Below are 21,412 nucleotides of genomic sequence, written 5' to 3'. Positions count from 1 at the left end.
CCACAACTGCTGAAGCCCACACACTCCAGAGGATATTCAACAGTCTAGACCAACAAATGAGACCATGGGAGATACATCTTGGGTCTAGTTTAAAAATGAGAGAGAGAATAATACAGAAAGAAGAAGAGCGATGAAGTCCAGTCACGAAGAGGTTGGGACCAAGCTAGCAAAATTCAGATGGAAATGCTAAAGTGTGCTCAATTGTACTCACATATTACTAAAAGCCACTCCCTTGTGGCTCAAATGGTAAAGAATCTGCCTGCCATGCAGGAGACCTGCGTTTGATCCCTGGGTCTGGAAGATGCCCTGAAGAAAGGAATGGCTACCCACTCCAGTATTCTTGCCTGGAGAATTCCATGAACAAAGGAGCCTGGTGGGCTACAGTCCACCATGGGGTCACAAAAAGTCAGACACAACTGAGTGACTAACATTAGTAAAAGCAGGAGACATGCAGGCTATATCTTGTATTCTTATTGTTTGTTCACGTGACTAGGACTTGACACTATTAGGTGCTATGGGCATCTGTGATATTACATGCCTTGGAGATCTGTGTTCCAGAAAATATTCCCAACTGAGCCCCAGTCTATGGGAAATGACCCACTTAGACTTTATAACGTGGTACTCACTTGATACTTTGGCATTTCAACTGGTAATGGGAAGTTAGCAGAAAGGATCCCTTGGGCCAGTGAAGATTGGTTTAAGCATATGTCAAATATAGAGCTTTTATTATTTTTTAAATTTAGGAAAAGAAAAATGAAATCAAATCAAAATTTGAAAAGATCAAATTTTGGTGGCTTGGAATTAAATAGTTAAGACAGTTGGGGAGGTGGGAAGGAACAGAGTGGGAATGTGGGGTTAGCAGATGCAAACTAGTATATATAGAATGGTTAACACCAAGGTCCTACTGTATAGCACAAGGAGTTATATTCAATATCCTGTGATAATGGAAAAGATATGAGATGATAAGATATGATAATGGAAAATAATATATAAAAAAGAATGTTTATATATGTACAACTGAATCATTTTGCTGTACAGCAGAAATTAATACAACACTGTAGATCACCTATACTGCAATAAATAAATATACTGATGCAAGAACAACAACCAAAGATAATTAGGCTAGTACAAGAGTATCCATTAGGTCCAAGCATTGTAGAACACCTTAGTTTCATCTAGCACAAGGTGAAAACTGCGACAACTGGTATGTATGCATTTCAAACTATCTGGACGGAGCAAAGAACAGAATACATTTTCTTTACTGACACTTCCTAAGGGAAGTCAAATGAGTCTGAACTCTATCCCACATCCCTATCCTACCACTTCGATGCTAAGGTAGCATATGCAATGAAACCATATTTATGCTTATGTTCAGGTTGATGTTTTATAATTTACGTTTATGAATTTACATATTAATGTTCCAGAGGATAAATGAGAATATCCCATTGATTCAAAATTCATACAATTGATTTTATTAGTAGCCTGTTAAAATGAGTATAGGAGACTGAGTTCAAATTTTACACAAAAATTAAGTATACATATAATTAATATTTATAAAAATATTTTGAAAGAATGATAGTTTTTTATGTGTGACTTTATTAAAGAATGGAGCTACTTAACTAGACATTAACCCTCCTAAGTTTGAGCAGAGACGAGCTCAGGAAAGAGGCTCTTCAACTAAGAAGCAGCAATTGGACAAGATGTTCTAGAGTCTTCTCCCTAGGACTGACCTCTTCCTTGGTGTTCTCTTATTTTGATTCTTTTTTCAGCATTACTTCTGAATACAAGGAAAATTTCCCTTTAAAAGACCAAATCATCACTTAAAGTATAAAATGCCAATAACTTATGCTCAAAAATATACATGTGCATTTAAAAAAAAGAATTTTCACTAAAAACTTAGAAAGTTCACATTCACATGGAAAATACAGACTCATGAAAACCGGTCCAATTTCAAAATAGGCTTGTGTCATTAAGGAGTCTAGAAAAGTGGTCAAGGGTTTGGCAATTCTCAAACCACCTCAGTTTAAGACAAAACACTCAGTTCTGGAAGGCAGGTGTACCTGGGGAGTACCTTTTTCTCCACAGACTCATTGGCTACCACTGTCATCTTCTCTGCCTTATCACCTGTGTTATTTTAAACATAACAGCCTATCATCCCCCACCAAAGGACAAAGTGCAAAATATGAAGCTCAGAGTCTCAGATTTCATGGTGGCCTCCAATTCAGTTCTGCTTTTCAAACTGAGAAGCAAGAGTACTAGAGGGATGGCTCACTCTTCCATAAGGAAGCGGTGGTGGCTCCCCCCTGAGTCATAAGAAATGACTGTCTAGAGTTTTCCTTCCTGGTTGTAGTAGTCACCTTATTATCCCAAAGCATTCTCCTATGACTCACTCAATTTACCCCCATTCACCCCATCAGTCAGGGAGTGATGAACAAGACGCACCCATTTCAAATGCAAAATCTTTGCCATCCAATAACCACACCATGCAAATATTGCACATCGAACACAGATACCATCACATAAAACTAAAGTGGAGGGCACTCATGACCGACCAAACGAAATATTCAGTTAACAAAATACTTTTTTAAAAAGGCCAATCGATATTTAGTTTCAACTGTTCCCTTTGGGAAAATGTGGCATATCTTGGTAATCTTCAGCATTTTGACAATTCACAATTATAAAGCAACTAAATTTAAAAAAACATATAAATCTCCAGGAAATATCTGCAGTAGTCATATTAATTCCCATATCAAAAGTATCCAGACTAAAAAGTGTGTTAATCACTCAGTCGTGTCCAGACTAAACTCCTTATTTATTCATCTAAACTTAAGGTTTTGAGAGAGTTCCTAAAATACAAATGTATAACAATTTACTTAGGTTATTTTCTTGTTAGAGTAAACATTAAAGATTTAGTAGTCAATATTTAATAAGTTTATTCATTTATCAGTACTATCAAAATCAAAAAAAGAAATGAAAAGAACTGTATAGCTATCAAAGTAGGTTTAAAAATAATGGTATTTAGATATCTTTATTTGTAATCTTCTAACTATAATGTTAGCTCTTAATATCATGAAACATGTCAACAGATAACAGAATGGGAGAAAGTTGAATTATATGTCAAACTTTTAAAAAAATATTTGTATTTAAAAGAATACTTACTCTTTTGCCTCCCTCTAAGAGGATATATCCTGAGTTTTTCAATAATATCAACCACAATCAAGCAAGTCAGAACTAGGGAGACTGGCAGGTCAGGTAACATATCCGGTAAGATACCAGTGGAACCATTAATATTCTTTTGAACCTGTTTTCAGAAGACCATTAAGAAGCATTAAAATTTTGCACTTTCTTTGTTCACAATTCTTTGAGGAGTCTGAAAGAAATGCTACACTAATTATACATACATTTGTTAAAAGATTAGAAGCATGGTTTTCAGCTTTTTAAGTGTTCAATCCCACAAAGTTTTGAACCATTTCTAAAGATGTCATTAGGATCCATGTTAATGGAAGACAGAACTCTATCAGTTAAAGAAAGAGTTCAGTAAATTTTCGTTAACATTTAAGAGTAGGCTCCTGGAATAGTGGAAAGAGGAATCTCTCCCAACCCAACAGCTAAACAGAGCCTCTGAGAGTCCTAGCTCAAAGAGGAAGGAGACAAATATTAAAGTGAATGGTCTTCCAAGAAGAGACAGCTGGGTAAACCCAGCTAGGCTTTGGAGCACTTGCTTCATCAGTTTAAGGTATCCACAAAAAACCTATGGCAAATATCAAGTTAACCGCAGTACGTTAAGAGTTTTCAATACCTCTGAGGACAAGAATAAACCAAAGGTTACACCATTACCATTTCTATTCAACACTGTACTGAAGTCCTAGCCAGTATAATGAAGCGAGAGAAAGAAACAGTGTTTAAGTATTAGGAAAAAAGAGAAGCAAAATGTCATTATTCATAGACTATATGATTGTAAATGGACAAAATCTTCCTCAAAAGGATAAACTATTTCCTCATCCCCAAAACAGAAGAGTTATAAAATACAAGTTTTAAAAATGATATCTTTTGTTACAACCTCAATAAAATTCCAACTTTTCTGTGGAAAATGATAAGCTGATTCTAAAATGAATATGGAGATTCCTTAAAAAACTAGGAATAAAACCATCATATGACCCAGCAATCCCACTCCTAGGCATGTACCCTGAGGAAACCAAAATTGAAAAAGATACATGTACCCCAATGTTCATTGCAGCAAATAGCTAGAACATGGAAGCAACCTAAATGTCCATCGACACATGAATGGATAAAGAAGCTGTGGTACATATATACAATGGAATATTACTCAGCCATAAAAAGGAATGCTTTTGAGTCAGTTCTAATGAGGTGGATGAACCTAAAGCCTATTATACAGAGTGAAGTAAATCAGAAAGAGAAAGATAAATATTGTATACTAACATATATACATGGAATCTAGAAAGATGGTACTGATGAATTTATTTTCACGGCAGCAATGGAGAAACACAGAGAACAGACTTATGGACATGGAGGGGAGAGGAAGAAGGAGAGGGTGAGATGTATGGAGAGAATAATATGGAAACTTATATTACCATATGTAAAATAGTCAATGGGATTGCTATATGACTCAAGGAACTCAAACAGGGACTCTGTAACAACCTAGAGGGGTGGGATGGGGAGGAAAATGGGAAGAAGGTTCAAGAGGGAGGGGACATATGTATACCTGTGGCTGCTTCATGTTGCTTTTGGCAAAAAACAACAAAATTCTGTAAAGCAATTATCTTTCAATTTTAAAAAAGTGGAAAAAAAGAAAATACAAAGAGCAAGACAATCTAGAAGAAAAGGAATACAGGAAATTTTACTCTTCTGGATACAAAGAGCTATTACAAACATGTAAGAATTAAGATATTGTAGTGTTGGCACAGGAATAGAAAAGTAGGCCGTGGAACAGAACAGAAAGCTCAGAATAGACTATGGACACACACATCTGATTTATTAACTACAGAGAAATGTGACAAGGACAGACATTTTAATAAATGGTGCTCAGTCTATTAGATATTATTTGGGGGAAAAAAAACAATCCGTTACTGCACAACACACACAAAAATTAGTTATGGGTAGATTGTGAAGTTCAAAGAGAATTTCAAAATGTTATATAGGAGACTATCCTTAGGACTTCAAGGTTCAGATTCACAATATGACAAAATTGTTTCAAACAAGTAACCAAAAGAAAATGCAGCAAATAAAGTGACGCAGTGGACTATTTTAAAATTAAAAGCTTCTCTCCATCAAAATATACAATTAAGAACATGAAGTTACAGAATGAGAAGATGTTTGCAATACATAAAATCGACAAAGAGCCTGAAATCTGAATATATAAATAATTCCTCCAAATCAATTTTTAAAAGATAAGTAACACATTAGGGAAAAAAATAGAATGAAAAATAGGCTCAATCTCATTAATTATTGGGGAAATGAAATTGAGAACTATAATGAAATTCAAGAATATTCTCACCAGAATGGTTAAAATATAAAGGCTGACAACGCAAGTGCTACTGAGGATGGGGAACACAAAGACTGCTCATTCTCTGCTAGTGGAAGTCTAAATTAATATAATCTCCTTGAAAAACTGACAGTTAGTTATAATTGAGTACTTGAACACCTTGTGATCCATCAATTCTACTCCTGCACATTTGACCAACCCAAATGCTTATATATGGCAACAAGGGACATGTTGAAGGATGTTCACAGCAGCAAAAACTGGAAACTGAAATGACCTTCAAGAGTATAACTGATGGGAGTTCCCTGGTAGCCAAGTGGTTAGGATTCCAGACTTTCACTGCTGCAGTCCGGGTTCAGTCTCTGGGCAGGGAACCGAGATCCCACCAGTCAGGTGGCATGGCCAAAAAATAAAATAACATAGAGTAGAACTGATAGAGTGTGATATATTTGTAAAATGAAATACTGTACAGGAATAAAAAATGAAAATGAATGAACTACATCTAAACAGAAAAACAAGAATAGCACATATTTTGAACAAAAGATATACAGATAGAAAGATCATAATAGATAACAATTTGATTTCCTTTTATAAAGCTTTCAAAAACAGATAAACTAATCTGTGATATTAGAAGTAAGGTAGAAGTGACCTTTGGGATAGAAGGAAAGGTAGCCAAAAGAGATGGCCTTTAGGGAGCTGGCGAAGTTTTATTTTTTGAACTGAGTAATGTTTCCACAGGGGCTTCCTTTGTAGTATTCCATTAATATTGTCTATATTGTGTGAACTTTTCTGTTTGTGTATTATACCTCAGTGAAAAATGAGAAAAAAGTAAAGAAAAATATACAACAATGGGTGAAACATAATGAGACAGTTGGCCCAAAAGGGCAAACCATAGATAGTGCATCTCTGTGATAGTAGTGTTCCTTGACATGTCATACCCTGAATTTTTGAAGCTCATAGGAACCTCCCAAGTGCTTTACAAGGTCACTGGTGGGGAAGGAAGAGAAAATGACAAATCAAGATTAAAATACTCGTGTGTTGCAGTTTGATGCAAAGTTCATCTCTGTCGCCTTCTGAGGTTATTCTGTGTGTTCATATATTGTCCTACTGCTGCATCTAGGACACGTTCCAAAGTCATGTGATTTCTAATGATGTCATCCATTACCCGGTATACATCTCTCTCATAGCACTAAGCAGACCTACTCTTACTGCCTGTTTTTTTGCTCTCTACCATCAGTTAAAAAATTACTGAAGGCTGTGCGTGTGTGCTGTCACTTCAGTCGTGTCCAGCTCTTTGCGACCCCATGGACTGTAGCCCACCAGGCTCCTCTGTCCTTGGAATTCTCCAGGCAAGAATACTGGAGTGGGTTGCCATTCCCTTCTCCAGGGACTCTACCTGACCCAGAGATCAAACCGTCTCCTGAGGTTCTTGCATTGCAGGCAGATTCTTTACTGCTGAGCCGCCAGGGAAGCTCACTGAAAGCCAGAGACTGTCAAATTTTCTGAGTGCTCTATCCTCAGGATCTAATTTCATGTAATATGCACTTAGTGACTATCTCCTCAACATGTAAATGAAAATTTTATTAATAAATTAAAAAATTACATCTTTCAAGCACCTTACAAATAATAAGATTAGCAGGGCATTCTGCTTTGAACTATCTGGGTAATAAGAGTTCTCACAGCCTGAAAGTTGTATCTATAATATTCCTGTCCTGCAGACACCCATCCATCAGAGTCCCTTAGGAGCTGCCTTTGGTTGAAAGATGAATTCAAATTTATTTTCAAATAAAAATCACATGCAAATTATTTGGCAACAGATATCTTATCAAAGATTTTATCGTGTGAGTGGTTGTTCCCTGAGATACTGTTCTATTCTTTTTAGAACCAAGAACACTCATGAAAAACATCAGGTTAGAAGAAACAAAATGTGGATCTTCTCTCAAATTCCTTGCTTTTTTATTATTTTCAAATGACATTCCTTTCTCCCCACCCCCCTATACAAACACAGTAGATTTTAAAAAATTGGCTGCTCGACCTTCCTCCAAAATCAGAGAGATAACAATGATCTAAGACTGGAGAAAATCAACTTTAAGAAACTTGTTGGGCATACCACTCTGTGAAATTTTAAGAACAGGGGGACATTCTAAAATCTCAAAATCTTATAGGCAGGAGAAGAAATCAAAATTCCATACCTCAGTCACTGCTATAGAAAAGCTGAAGCTGGGAAGCGTGGTGAGTACTACACACATCATCATAACAGGTCTCCTAGCAAAGGAGAAAAAATAAGCAAAAGCAATAATGTACAAGATCAACAGTTCCTGTTACATTCTGCCAATTGTGCAGTTCCTACACTCCTTTATAGTTTTTCTAAGAAGCCACTGCTTCCCTATTTCCATTTCCCAAATGTTTGAGTATGGCAAAGGGGAACACACAAAAAGCCAGGAAGTTTTTCTAGAAGAAGAGGGTGAAAGGTTTCCAAATAATTAACAAACCATCGATGGCTAAAAGTATCACAGTGCAAGACAAATGACGTTCAGTACTTTCATAATTCATTCATTAGAATCCTGTCCAACACGTCAGGCTCTGGTGACCAGTTGGAAAAGAAAGAACAGCATGACTCTCTCTACGGATACTATACCCCATGCTGCAAAACTGATCTTTCAAAAAATAAATTAGAAACCATATACCATTAGTTAAAGGTGACAAAGTGAAAACATCTAGATTTTTCTTACCTGAGGGGAAAAATTTATACATATATAAATACATAAAAATCACATAGTTTTTCATATTTGTTTTTGGACCACCTTTTAAGCCTTGCCTGCAGAATTCCATGGACAGATCATGTGGTCACAAAGAGTTTGACACAACTGAGTGACTAATACTTGAACTTTTTAAGCCTTGCACAATCAAGCAACCAAATAGTTATTGAGATATAACATATAAATATTTTATGACAGAGAGAATTAACACATATATTTAGCATTATCAATTTACAGGAAGATATTGCAAAATGCACTCAAATTTTTCTATAATGAACTATTTACCTCCTCTCTCCTTAGTTAAATATACATTATACTAATTACATTTATAGTATGGTGTGTGTTAAAGCACACAGTGTTGGAGTCTTTCAGAAGACTAAGAATTTCTGCCTGCCATGTCCCTCTACTCCAGCCCCATCCTAGATTTTCTAGGTATAGACATAAGATAGGGGTGAGATAGCCCAACTCTCATAGCCAGACCCAGAACAACCTGCTAAAACCAGAGGTATGATGAAATTTAAAAACTGGTAGCTTTGCCTCTTTCTCTGAGCCCAGATGGAGATTCCTGAAGCACTCAGCTCTCAGGCTGGCGAGGGCATCCACAGAGTCCTCTTCTCAGCTTCGCCTCTACGAGCACCTCAGGAATTACTCTGGCACCTCTTCTTCACCTGTGTTATTTCCCTTGACTATCTCGGCCAGTCCCATCATTTAAACACCACCCACTCGCCCAGGACTTGCAAATAGATTCTAGAATATATACAATGGCCTCTGTCCTGAGATCTGGAGTTGGACACACACCTATCTATTTGGTACCTCCACTGGATGTCTAATAGACAACTCAGGCTTAACAGGCCTGAAAAAGAACCCATACTCATTCCAGTCATCATCCAATCCTGCATGATTTACCGCCTAAGTGCATTTCAAATCATCATCCGCTAACACAGTAGCTCACTCACTATCATCTCTTATCTGCAGTGCTTCGTAACCAGTTTCCTGGTAGTGTTTCTATTCTTGCCAAGCAATATTTTTCCCATAAAGCAAACATCTAATTTTGTAAATGTAAAACACACCTTACTACTCAGCTCAAAATCACCAGGGCTGGGAGGAGTGGGGAGTGGGGAGTTAATGTTTAATGGCTAGAGAGCTTCAGTTTTTCCAAACGAAGAAGCTTCTGTCGATGGATGGTAGCACACCAGTGTGGATGTACTTAATGCCCATGAGCTCTGCAATTAAAAATCGTTAAGATGGTAGGTTTTATGATTGGTGTATTTTACCACAAAATATACTTATTTGTGGATTTAATAAATTTTCTAAAAATCTCCAGTGGATAACTAATTAAAATAAAATTGAAACCTAGTACCACTGTCTACATGTTCTCCATGATGTGGTTTCTCTTATTTCTTTTACTCTCTTCACTTAGAATGATCTGCCCCTTTCCCAACATCCACTTGACCCCACCATACTAATAACATACTAATAACATCTTGTTATTCTGTGATCATACCAATCTTGTCCCACCTTCCAGATTTACACTAGCTATTCTTTTTTGACAGGGAGTCTCTGGATGATAGACCTAGTCTAGATCATAGATCTTTCATGTCTGACTCCTGTTTGCCTACATCCAAGGTAAGTTCCATGGGACAAGGTGCCTCATCTAAGGTGTTCATTACTTTATCTCCAGCATTTAGAACAATATTTCCAAACCATCTTTATACAATAAACTTTCTGGGAATCTGTTAAATCCTATGGACCCTTCTCAGAATAGAATTTTTAAGTGCATAAAATACATAGACTTATACAACAAAGTAATGAGGCTGAAAGACAGTTATCCACATTCTTTTAAAATTTTGATTTAGTAATTTACATACCTCAGAGTAGGAAACAGCAATCCACTCCAGTTTTCTTCTCTGGAAAATTCCGTGGACAGAGGAGCCTGGCAGGCTATAGTCCACGGGGCCACAAAGAGTCAGACACGACTAAGCAACTGAGCACACAGGCAATATACACACCTAGCTAAGAACATATGGTCTTATTTTCTTTGACACACTCATATCCATATTGCAAAGGATGCAGGAAAGATGGGAGAGCACATTCTGGAGAAAACACTAAGGGTGTGGCTTGTGAATCCAATCAACAACCTCAGCAGAAACGCTAACAGCTTGCTCTGAAGGGTGACAGAGACAGGACAAAATGAAGAAAGGCTGTGAGACTTCCAGGATACGATAGGCAGGAAATGGGCTAATACAGAGCTGCGCCTTGCCATGTGTGCATGCTCAGTCCTGTCCAGTTCCTCACGACCCCACAGACTGTAGCCCACCAGGCTCCTCTGACCATGAGATTTCCCAGGCAAGAATACTGGAGTGGGCTGCCATTTCCTTCTCCAGGGGATCTTACCGACCCTAGGATTGAATCCACATCTCCTGCATTGGCAGGTGGGTTCTTTAGCACTGAGCCATCTGGTAAGCCCAAAACAGAGCCATTTGGCTGCAGAGATGTGCCATCATCAACAAAAGGGAAGAATGACTCGGATGATGCCACAGAGGCCAGGGAAGCTGCCACTGCTACCATGGGCCCAGGGGTTCCCTCCTCAGATGCAGAAGCAGGCCTGCTGCCCATGGCCCAGAGGGTGGAGCCCTCACCCTGATAGGTCCAGAGGACAGAGTGTCCACACACACAGGTTGGTTGTCAAGCCTTAAACCTTAGAACTGCTGGCTAAAACCAACATACAGGCAGACCTTGTTTTGCTACATTTCAGATTACTGTGCTCTGTAATAAACTGAAGGTTTGTGGTTATCACAGAGAGTACACTCAGACATTAACAAGTCAGCGAGCATCCCAAGGAGACATCACGAAGAGTAAAAGGTCCAGAAATCACAGGACATGGAGAATAACTGATGGGACTTGGACACTGGAGAAAACTTCTTAGCAGACTAAATGGGATGTGGCTGAAATGGCTGTGATGAGCCCATCTTCAAATATTTGAAAAGCTTCAGTATAGACACAGTGAGCTCAGACAGGAAGTCACCCTTAGAGACACAGTGTGGAGAGCTGTCATCACACAAGCAACAGTTTATGAGAGCTGACGAGAGAGCTTGAAAAGCTATAAAAGGGGACATGTATTCGTATAGCTGAATCACTTTGCTGTACATCTGAAAATAACAGAACACTGTAAATCAACTATACTCTAATCTTTTTTTTGAAAAAAAAAAAAAAAAGGGGGAGAAAAAAATGTCATGCTACTGAGAGTGACCATTACATGCGGCTAATTAATTGCTGGTAGCCATGCCAGCATGATTTCATAACAAGGACAGTACTCTGAAATTGGTGAGTATTGAATCACTGAAAATTGGCTGATTGACTGATTGACTGAAACCAAAATTTTCTTCTTCTTCTTCTTTTTAAAAAATCTTTTAACCCCACCATGCAGCACCTGGGATCTTAGTTCCCCACCCAGGGATTGAATATGGGCTCCCTGTGGTTACAGCATGGAGTCCAAACCACTGGACAGGGTATTCCCAGAAGCCAAACTTTTCTATGCAAATTAAAATATGCAACCTCCAAATTAATTATGCTTGACACATTAAAAAGAAAATCAATAAAAAGGGAAAATCAGGGGGCAATGGGTAGGGCTCCCAGCCATGGCCAAATTCATTGGCATCTAAGGCAGGGCATAGGATGTGATATCTACAAAGAAGACAGGAAGGAAGCTACACATGGCAGAGTTTATTTCAATACAAGGAAATTAGGAAGACTATTCTCATAATTGCTTCCCAGGTGCCACTAGTGGTAAAGAATCTGCCTGCCAATGCAGGAGATGCAAGAGATGTAGGTTCAATCCTTTGGTCAGGAAGATCCTCTGGAGAAGGAAATGGCAACCTACTCTAGTATTCTTGCCTGAAAAATTCCATGGGCAGTGGAGCCTGTGGGATACAGTCTATGGGGCCCAAACAGTTGGACATAACTGAGTGAGTGAGCACAACACAACATATTCTCAGAATCAGAGACACAAAAAGTCATGAAGCTCCTTTAAAATCAGAGGCAGACTGTCTGTTTTGTGAGAAATAGTGTGATAGATGGACACTAAGGTGTCTTCAGCTTTCAGATGATTCCAACACTGAATTCTAAAAGCAAGGGGAAGAGTAGAGTTTTAGAAGTGGCACTGAAATGCAGGCAACATTTTTCAAGAAGGTTATTACTCTGTCAACAAGGACACGGAAGGGATGAGGGGGACAGAGAGGCAAAAGGCAAGGACAGCTGTTGGTGAAGGTCATCAGAGACCCAGGAGGTTCATAAAATGCTCTCCATGCCTCCTTGAGCAAAAGCGACCAGAACAAGGGATCTGACCCTGGACGGGAATAGATCAAAAGTTGGCGAGCCATGCCAGAGACTCAAGTGCACAGTGGCCCTGGAAATCAGTGCCTGACTGGGGTGAGGAAAAGAGTCATGAGAACAAGATGCTGAGTCGATAGAGACGAAAGAGGAAGAACTCATGGAATCTGGTGACTGACTGCATATGCAGGAGAGAAAAGCATAAGTGAATCCACTCCTGCTGACTGGCTGGAGGTGGTGGGACAAGCAGAGAAAGCCTGTGGTCAAGGACAAGAAAATGATCAGTCTTGAGGTTTTCAGAAGACGACAGACAGACTGAGAGAAAGAGGGTTCTCTGGGAAGAAGTAACTGTTAAGCACCACTGGTTATCTCCTGGCAATTCACCCATGACCACCTCGGAGGTGCTGGAAAGAGTGAGCTCCGCCTCCTCGGGTGAGCCGGTCACTCGTGTGTGTTGCTGAGCACCGTTAAGGTGCTCAGACTTGAGACAAATGGGGTCGGTCTTGACTCCCTACTCACTGGCCAGGTGGTCTTTTAACCTCTGTGCCCCAATTTCCTCACTCATAAAATGAACACTGTAAATGTTCTTCTTCATAAAAGTTAGAGAATTAACTAAAATAACACAGGCAGTGTGTTTACAACTCTTCTTGGTACATGGTAATTGTTCGATCAATATTTACTCTTATTTCACTATGATGACAACTAGAACTATTACTGCTATGACTTCCACTGCCACCAGAAACAAATTAACAGCAAATCTTGCAGTGTAAGTAAAAGATGTCAACAAAGGAAAATGTTCCAGTTGGAGTCTTTCTAACTTGGCACTGCCCAGGATGGCTGACATGTCTGAGGCAGGGGTTCCCCAACCTCCAGGATCTAATGTCTGATGATCTGAGGTGGAGCTGATGTAATAATAATAGAAATAAAGTGCACAATTAATGTAATGTGCTTGAGTCATCACAAAACCATACCCCACCATCCTAGTCCACAGAAAAATTGTCTTCCTGGTGCCACAAAGGTTGTGGATGGCTGACTAAAGGAATCATACTCTGCAAGACTTGACAGAATTCTTAAAATATCACCCCAAACCAGTCTGGGAACCCCCAAAAGTCTTCTAGGATTATCCTTCCCCAAGGTACCCTCTCTGAGTAAATCTACTTCAGTTTCAGGTTAGTCTGTAGCTCAATAGTTTCACCCATTCACTGATTAATCTATAGCTCAATGGTTTCACCCATTCCGTGATATCCTAGGCAAAGTTTCCTCTTATTTACTCGGATATAAAATTTGGTGTGTATATAAAGAGTTTTTCTTCTTTTCCTCAAACCATGCCCCTAGTTTATTATAAATTATGACAGGCATCCCTAAAAAGAACAGTCATTCCAAAAGAATGAGGAAGTGTTTAACAAGAGTAAAAGAAAGAACACCGGATTAAAGTTCAGACTTCTGTTGGTTTAGAGTGTGTCCGAAACTTTCTGACCTTGTTTCCTCCCTTATAAAATGACAATTATATCCATTCCCTCAACTTTACAACACTGAGTGCAGGTCAAATGAGAAAATGAAACATAAAATCACACTCTAGTAGAGAATAGTCTTGTGGTTGCCAAGAGGGAGAGGATTGGGGGAGGACTGGACTGGGAATGTGGCATTAGCAGCTGCAAACTATTATATATAGTATGGATAAACAACAAGGTCCTACTGTATACCACAAGGAACTATATTCAATATCCTGAGATAGAGACTTCCCTAGTGGTCCAGTGGCTAAGATTCCACACTCTCAGTGAAGGGGGCCCAAGTTGGATCCCTGGACAGGAAACTAGATCCTGCATGCTGCAATAATTGATTTCACATGCCAGAACTAAGACCTGGCAGAGCCAAATTAAATAAAATATATATCCTGAAACAAACCATAATGGAAAAGAATATAAAAATATGTATGTATAACTGAATCACTTTGCTGTATAGCAGAAATTAACACAATATTATAAATCAACCATGGAAAGTGAAAGTGTTAGTCACTCAGTCACGTCCAACTCTTTGCAACCCCATGGACTTTAGCCCCCCAGGCTCTTCTGTCCACGGAATTCTCCAGGCAAGAATACTGGAGTGGGTAGTCATTCCCTTCTCCAAGGGATCTTCCTGACCCAGAGATTGAACCCAGGTTTCCTGCATTGCAGGCAGATTCCTTACCATCTGAGCTACCATTCTTCAATTCTAAAAAATAAATAGAATCATGCTATGTATAGAATAGAATCACAAAATATAAGATATTCATCATTTCCCTCTATTGACCTTCACTACTCTCAAAGGATAAAAGAAACCTAGAAGATTCTCTGGATACACAGAGTATCACTTCTAGAATTTTCTTCAGTTTTATCATCACTTCCCAGAGTCATTCTGAGGATTAAACCAGATCATGTTTTCAATGGAGATATTAAATTCAGCCTGAGATAACAACACTAACATTTACCAGGTCCTTACTATGTGCTAGGCATTGTGCTCAGAAGTTTTCATGCATAATCTTACTCAGTTTCTTAAAACAACCCAATAAAGAAACTAGGTTGTCCCCATTTTGCTCATAAGAAAACTAAAACTTAAAAGAATTTAAAGGATGATCTCAAAATCAGGGCCAATGCTGGAATTTCAATTCAGGTCTGCAGCCTTCAGCCACAATGTCAGGAATTCACTAGGTGGATGACTCACTCTCTCCTGAATACCAGCCACATAGGACCCATGGCACCAGTGTGGATGTATAGAGAGATTCTCAAATAGGCCCATCAACAATGTAGTTGTGAAAGCTAAGAATCTATGAAATCTCACATAAACAACTATTTAAGTATTCTTCAAAAATAATTCATACTTTCAATTCCTACTTTCTGTAATAGCAATTATTTTTGCTTCATCTTCCTCTAGAAATCAAGTTATATGACACACACTATGTTACCACATATATTAAAATATTCTATACACATTTTTGGGGATCACATATAATATCCAAATATATATCTTTAGGGAAGATGTATCCTAGTGACACTAGAAAAATTGCATTTTTTTGGAAACATACTTAGCACTCAAAGTCAGAAAGAATACTTAAAAAGTTGCATAAGGTGGAAGTAACAGCACAGAATCAGACCACTCTGGGCTCACAAATTCCAGCTCCACCAGTTATAAACTTTATCACTAGCCAAAGTTAATCATTTCTTCAAGTTTCCATTTCTTCATCTATACAACAAGACTGTTAGTGGACACCTCACTGGGTTGTCATAAAGTCTAACAGTATGGAATGTGTAAGGTTCCTAGAATAGTACTCAGTAACAATTTCTTCTTTTCTAGGCCAGTAAGCGATAACAATGGCTCGTAAAAGAGGTCATGGAGGGAACAGTTTCACTGAAATCATAGATAACATGCCATCCACCTAAAACTATTTAGAATACTCATGACCAACCACACCCACAAACAGAAATGAAAGACTGAAAGAGTATTTTCCAAAAGGAATCACTGAAAGATGTAATTATTGTGGCAGCCCAAGACAACTTAGCACAAGGGAAGTGGCTGGACCAGGTATACAAACAAAAACAACAAACAAACCAAAGCACAGACCCTAAGGAGTATAAAGACTGCTCTCTTTACTTTCAATTGCTCCCAGAGATTGGGACCTCACCCTTCAAAGAAGCAGTTCAGGGTAGTGGTTAGAAGGACCAACCACAGAATCAGATGGACCTGGGTCCAAAGTACAGGCCTTTCACTCACTTGTCAGCTGACCGCGTTAAGTTTCTTAACCTCTGTAATCTTCAGTTTCCTCTTGGGAATAATAAACTCAAAAAAAGACATACTTCACAAGGTGGTATGCAATGAAATGAAACTGATAAATTCATATTATAGTACATAATAAGTAATCAGTAGAGAAGTAATTATAGCTTAATAATAATATATTTTTTCAAGTTTTTTAGGTGGACCATTTTCAATGTCTTTATTGAATTTGTTACCATACTGCTTCCGTTTTATGTTTTGGCTTTTTGACCATGAGGCATGTGGAATCTTAGCTCCCACATAATAATAATAAGCAATATGGGAAGGTTTGCTGCCTGAATGATATTCAGACCTAAAAGGTCCTAGGGATTAAGCCAATGCAGAAAAAGATAAGAGAGCACTTTCCTGGGCTGGTGTGGCCAGCTTCCTACTGGTTTACTCCTGTTGTCATTTAGACCCTCCCTATATCCCCTCAAACACTTCCTGGCCTGGTCAGGAGTCTTCAACAGTTGAAGCAACTCCTAGCAGGTATGAGGGGTGGAGGGCCCAGCTCAGCTTAGTTGATCTTGAGGATTTGGGTCAAGAGTTGGAAAACACCTAAACCCCACTGATGAAAGCAATGCCAACCACATGCTTTATTTTCAGAAACCACTCAGGACGTCTGCCCTCCAGGAACTGAAAGTCTCCTGGTGGGTTTGGGGGTGACATCCTGGGCCCCACCCAGGATCTGGCCCACCCTCCCTACAGTGTTTCTCACTATACAGATGTATAGTTTTATCTATTATTTTTACATTTCTGCCCTTGCTTGAATTAAAATTCCCAGCTCTTCGCTTGTCAAATGTATTCTATGTATCTCAGATGACAAGAATAAGATCTGAAGATTTAAAAGGAAAAATACATTAGGACCAGAAATTATTTATTCTTAATACCTTTACATGGATCAACATAGTCATTAAACTATGAGTTCAATCCTTATTAAGCCATGATTTATTTAAAATATTTCTGTATTATTATTTGAATACTTACCCTTCTCACCATGAAGGTAATAGAATTTATCAACACAATCAAAGTATTATTATTTTTATTTTTTAAATATAAATAAAGGAACCAGTTTGCTTAAAAATTTTAGTTTGCTAATGATCAAAGGGTGCCTTATAGTTATAAAACATTGCAATGTAAACATTTACACATTACTTTCAGCTTTATACAACAGAAAAATTATACATTAGAATCTTATGATTATGGTTTCTGTAAATTAACTATGATAACTTTGCACACTTTAGTGTACAGAGGAATTAGTACAAAAACAATCACTACTCAGAGTACCAGAGTCTTAGGAATACATGTAAATTGCAATTATCAGTCAGCAAAAAAATGACTCTTAAAAAAAAATATGGAAGGAGACTTCCCTGGTGGTCCAATGGTTAAGACTTTGCCTTCAAATGCAGCAGGTGTGGGTTCAATTCCTGGTCAGGGAGCTAAGATCCCATATGTCATAGCCAAAAAACCAAAACATAAAACAGAAGCAATATTATAAAAAATTCATAAAAGACTTAAAAAAAAATAGTCCACATCAAAAAATATTTTTTAAAAATATAGAAGATACTTCCATACTTCATGCAACTATGAATACATTGATTGAAACAGTGGTTATTACTTCTTCTTAATCTCACATTACACACCTGTGTGTTATGCTAGCATCCATGCCCAGAGAACGAGACAATCTCTTTGAAAGCATCCCAGGAGGTCCCTGCGAAAGAATTCTTTTTACTCACCATCCTTTGATTTTTTGGTAAAGATGACGTTTCTTGTACAAGAGAACTTTCACGGGAACCCAAATCAAGAGAGTCACTGAAGCTACATAAGCAATTGAACAGGAAACAATCAGCCAATAACGTGTTTTGTCAGGCGGATGCCTTGTGGTGTAATAGGCAACAGCAAACTGTTCCATTATCACCAACGTAGGGACACAGAAAGCAGTAAACTCAAGCAGCTCAAACACCAGCAGCTTGATTAGTTTTCCCGAAGCCATCCTGGGAGGCCGAGCACCCGGGGACCACACTCTCCTCCTCTGACTGTGAGCGGCATATGGACGCACAGATACTGAACTGTGGTCAAGTTCCTTGTACTCAAATCACTCACCAGTGACTTTATTCTTTTATTGACCCTCATATGGTTCAGTGATCTTCCAACTTAACAACCGAGGTCTCTTAAAGAAACAGAGCCGTCATGGAAGTGATCACTTAATGTGTTTGCAGATCCATTACTAGAAGTCAAATGAATTTCAGAATATGCTTTGGAGCATCAGTAAAAGTGGGGTCTTTTAATGTAGTCTTTATAGTGAATTTGAGCACAAAAAACACTTATTTAATATTTAACACTTGTTAAGTAGAACCATTGCAATAATATAATTTTAGAGTTAAAAAAGAGGAAAAGACATAATCTGATCCTCTATTTTTACAACTGAGCAGATCCAGCAGATTTTAGAGTTAAAAAAGAAGAAAAGACATAAACCAATCCCCTATTTTCATAACTGAGCAGATACAGAGAAATACCCAAAGCTTGAGTCTTTGTCTAAGACAGCAACCCCTCATTTCTCTTCAAAATGCATGAAAAGGGAGTTTGGATTCACTTTGCCAATTTTCCAACCAGATTTCTCCCTAGTACTTGAAATATTTATTTGTTCTTGCACAATTAATTGCTATGCAACACAGATTAACATTATTTTTATTTTGCAGGTCAGGAAACTAACGATGATATGAGAAACTTGTTATCAGGATCAATACATGAAGAGTTATCTATATCTAGTCTAAAAACATATCAAATATTTAAAAGACAATTATACCCATGAATATCTTTCCTTCGCACAAGCCACTTTGAGCAGCTGTGATGAGCATTCCACTGGGTGTGGGGTGGTTCAATGTATGTGTGACAAAGGGTCCTTCCCTGAAAACCCTCACAATCCATAGAGGAAACAAACCTACAGGCAACAAAAAATAACTGCAGTCAGAAGTCTAACCTAAATGCCATGATACCACAGAGGAGAGCTTCCTCTTTGGTTTTGGGAAGGGGAGGGAAAGATAATGATGATGCGAACAGATGGTGGGTGTTGGGGTTTCAGTGACATTTCAGGCAGAAAAAAACAAATGGGAGGGAGGCATGATGGTGAAGTCTGGAGTGGCATGGCAGGAACACAGGGGAAGGTGATGCTAGGAAAATCAGCAGGACACCCACATCCCATGAAAGATATGTGTGTGTGTAAATGTGTGTGTAAAAAGGCATTTTCTAAACAGAGGAATCAGCTGACTATTTGGAAAGGAGGGACAGTGCAGATGTGAAGGCAGGGCTGGAGTGGTATGGACCTAGAGATGGGGAAGCCACCTAGAAGCCGCAGAGGAGCCTACATAAGACAGAGCCTTGGCTGCCACAAGTGGTACGGGGGTGATGCACCCACACAGGCTGGTCCAATCCCTCCTGTCTGCCGGCTTCATCAGATGGCACCCCCGTGCCTGTGTCTGACTGAGACACATCATATTTCTCTTGGCTTCTGTGTCTCAAGGCCCTTTTCAGAAGGGATTCCATAGTTGCTTGGTTCTTGGGATGCACCTAGGATTCTGGGGGTGGCTCTGAGGATTCACACCTCCTGCCCTCCCAGGGCAGGATAATCAGACACAAGTTTCCTTGAGTTGCCAAGTGATTCTCTTTGACCTCGCCGCCACTGAAGTGTAGCAAAGGACTTCCCTGGTGGTCCAGTGGAACTCCACGCTTCCACTGCAGGGGGCGCAGGTTTGATCCCTGGTTGGGGAACTGGGATCCCACATGCTGCCCAGCACAAACAATAATAATAATAATAATCAAGTGCAGCAGAAGTCCTCTATATGAAAAAAGACACCTGGAAGAAAGGTGGCAAGAATACAAAAGGATGGAGCAGTAAACCATCTAAGCAGCAGTTCTGTTGGCAACTGTTTCTAATAGCATACCATTGACATCAATTCTCTGTTATCGTCCCTGAAAAATTTTCTATTTAAATGATACTGGATACAGACTAGATTTTAACCTCCTAACCCTAGGTCTTGGGTCATCTAGTGCTACAATGTATTATAATTTCTTCCACAGATTTTGTCACTAACTGGAATTGTGATCTGAGAATTTGAAGACAGTTGTTGAATAAAAAACAGTCTGGCTCTTACCTGAGCTGGAATTCTATTTATTTCCATATATGGCAATTGAAAACTGACACTCTATATTTCTCATCTATCATCTTCCTCCAGTTCCTATTTTCTCTTTAACTTTAGCCTCAAAGATAACACCAAGTGTGTTACATTCATGGAATGGGACCTACTGTTCTCCTCCACAGGGAATGCCCTGATAACTAGCTGTGCTTCTCTTGAGCAGGAGAGAGTTTATGGCTGTTGTCCTCTTTTCACAAGGAGCCCAACTCCATGTAAAGGGAAGACTGTGTGGGTTATCCTTGTAACAGACCACAGGTCATGGTAGAGACATAGTGACTGACTGACCTTGTGGTTGGGGAGATGACCAGATGCACATGTAGGACCCGAGAAGGTGTGTGGAGTGAGCTGGACAGTCCTACCCTGCCCAGGCCTCCACCCACTCCACCAGACATGTCTGGATGAACAGTCTGGCCACAAAATGTCCAGCAGTCTGAGTGGCCTGGCATGATCTGGGCCAATCACTTTCTCACCCTTAGGAATTTGAACTAAAACACAGCTAGAGAAATTGACAAGTGGAGTTAAAAGAGGCCGTGATTTTTGAGTCAGAATCAGAGCAACTCAAACTGTGTGTGCCAGAACCATCTCTGGCTTATGGCTGAACTTTGCAACTTGTTGAATGAATGAACAAAGGAAGCCAAATGGTGAAGGAAGAGAACAGTGACCAGAGCAGGGAGGCCAATCCAGACAGTAACAGTCAGGACAGATCTATGGGGCTATGCAAGCACACCAAGCAAGACCAGCACCCTAGTAGTTTGACTCCCCAGCTCACCTCAGTTCAGTTCAGTTCAGTTGTTCAGTCATGTCCGACTCTTTGCGACCCCATGAACCACAGCACGCCAGGCCTC

At 39.1% G+C, this 21,412-nt stretch overlaps 1 protein-coding gene across 1 annotated transcript in view; it reads right to left on the bottom strand.

The window, feature by feature from the left end:
- The window catches only part of TMEM236 (transmembrane protein 236), a 39,661-nt gene extending 20,889 nt beyond the window's left edge, over positions 1 to 18,772 (bottom strand). Inside the window, exons 1-3 of the mRNA XM_043480431.1 lie at positions 18,111 to 18,772; positions 7,693 to 7,765; positions 3,160 to 3,301 (exon numbers count right to left, since the gene is read on the bottom strand). Coding sequence (XP_043336366.1) covers positions 3,160 to 3,301; positions 7,693 to 7,765; positions 18,111 to 18,367 — 472 coding nt within the window. The 5' untranslated portion in view covers positions 18,368 to 18,772. The remainder of the gene's footprint in view (positions 1 to 3,159; positions 3,302 to 7,692; positions 7,766 to 18,110) is intronic.
- Between the last annotated feature and the right edge of the window lie 2,640 nt (positions 18,773 to 21,412).

This window comes from Cervus canadensis, chromosome 10 (genome assembly GCF_019320065.1).
Source record: "Cervus canadensis isolate Bull #8, Minnesota chromosome 10, ASM1932006v1, whole genome shotgun sequence".
In the NCBI taxonomy this organism is placed as follows: Eukaryota; Metazoa; Chordata; class Mammalia; order Artiodactyla; family Cervidae; genus Cervus; species Cervus canadensis.
This window is presented reverse-complemented; position numbering and strand designations above follow the sequence as displayed.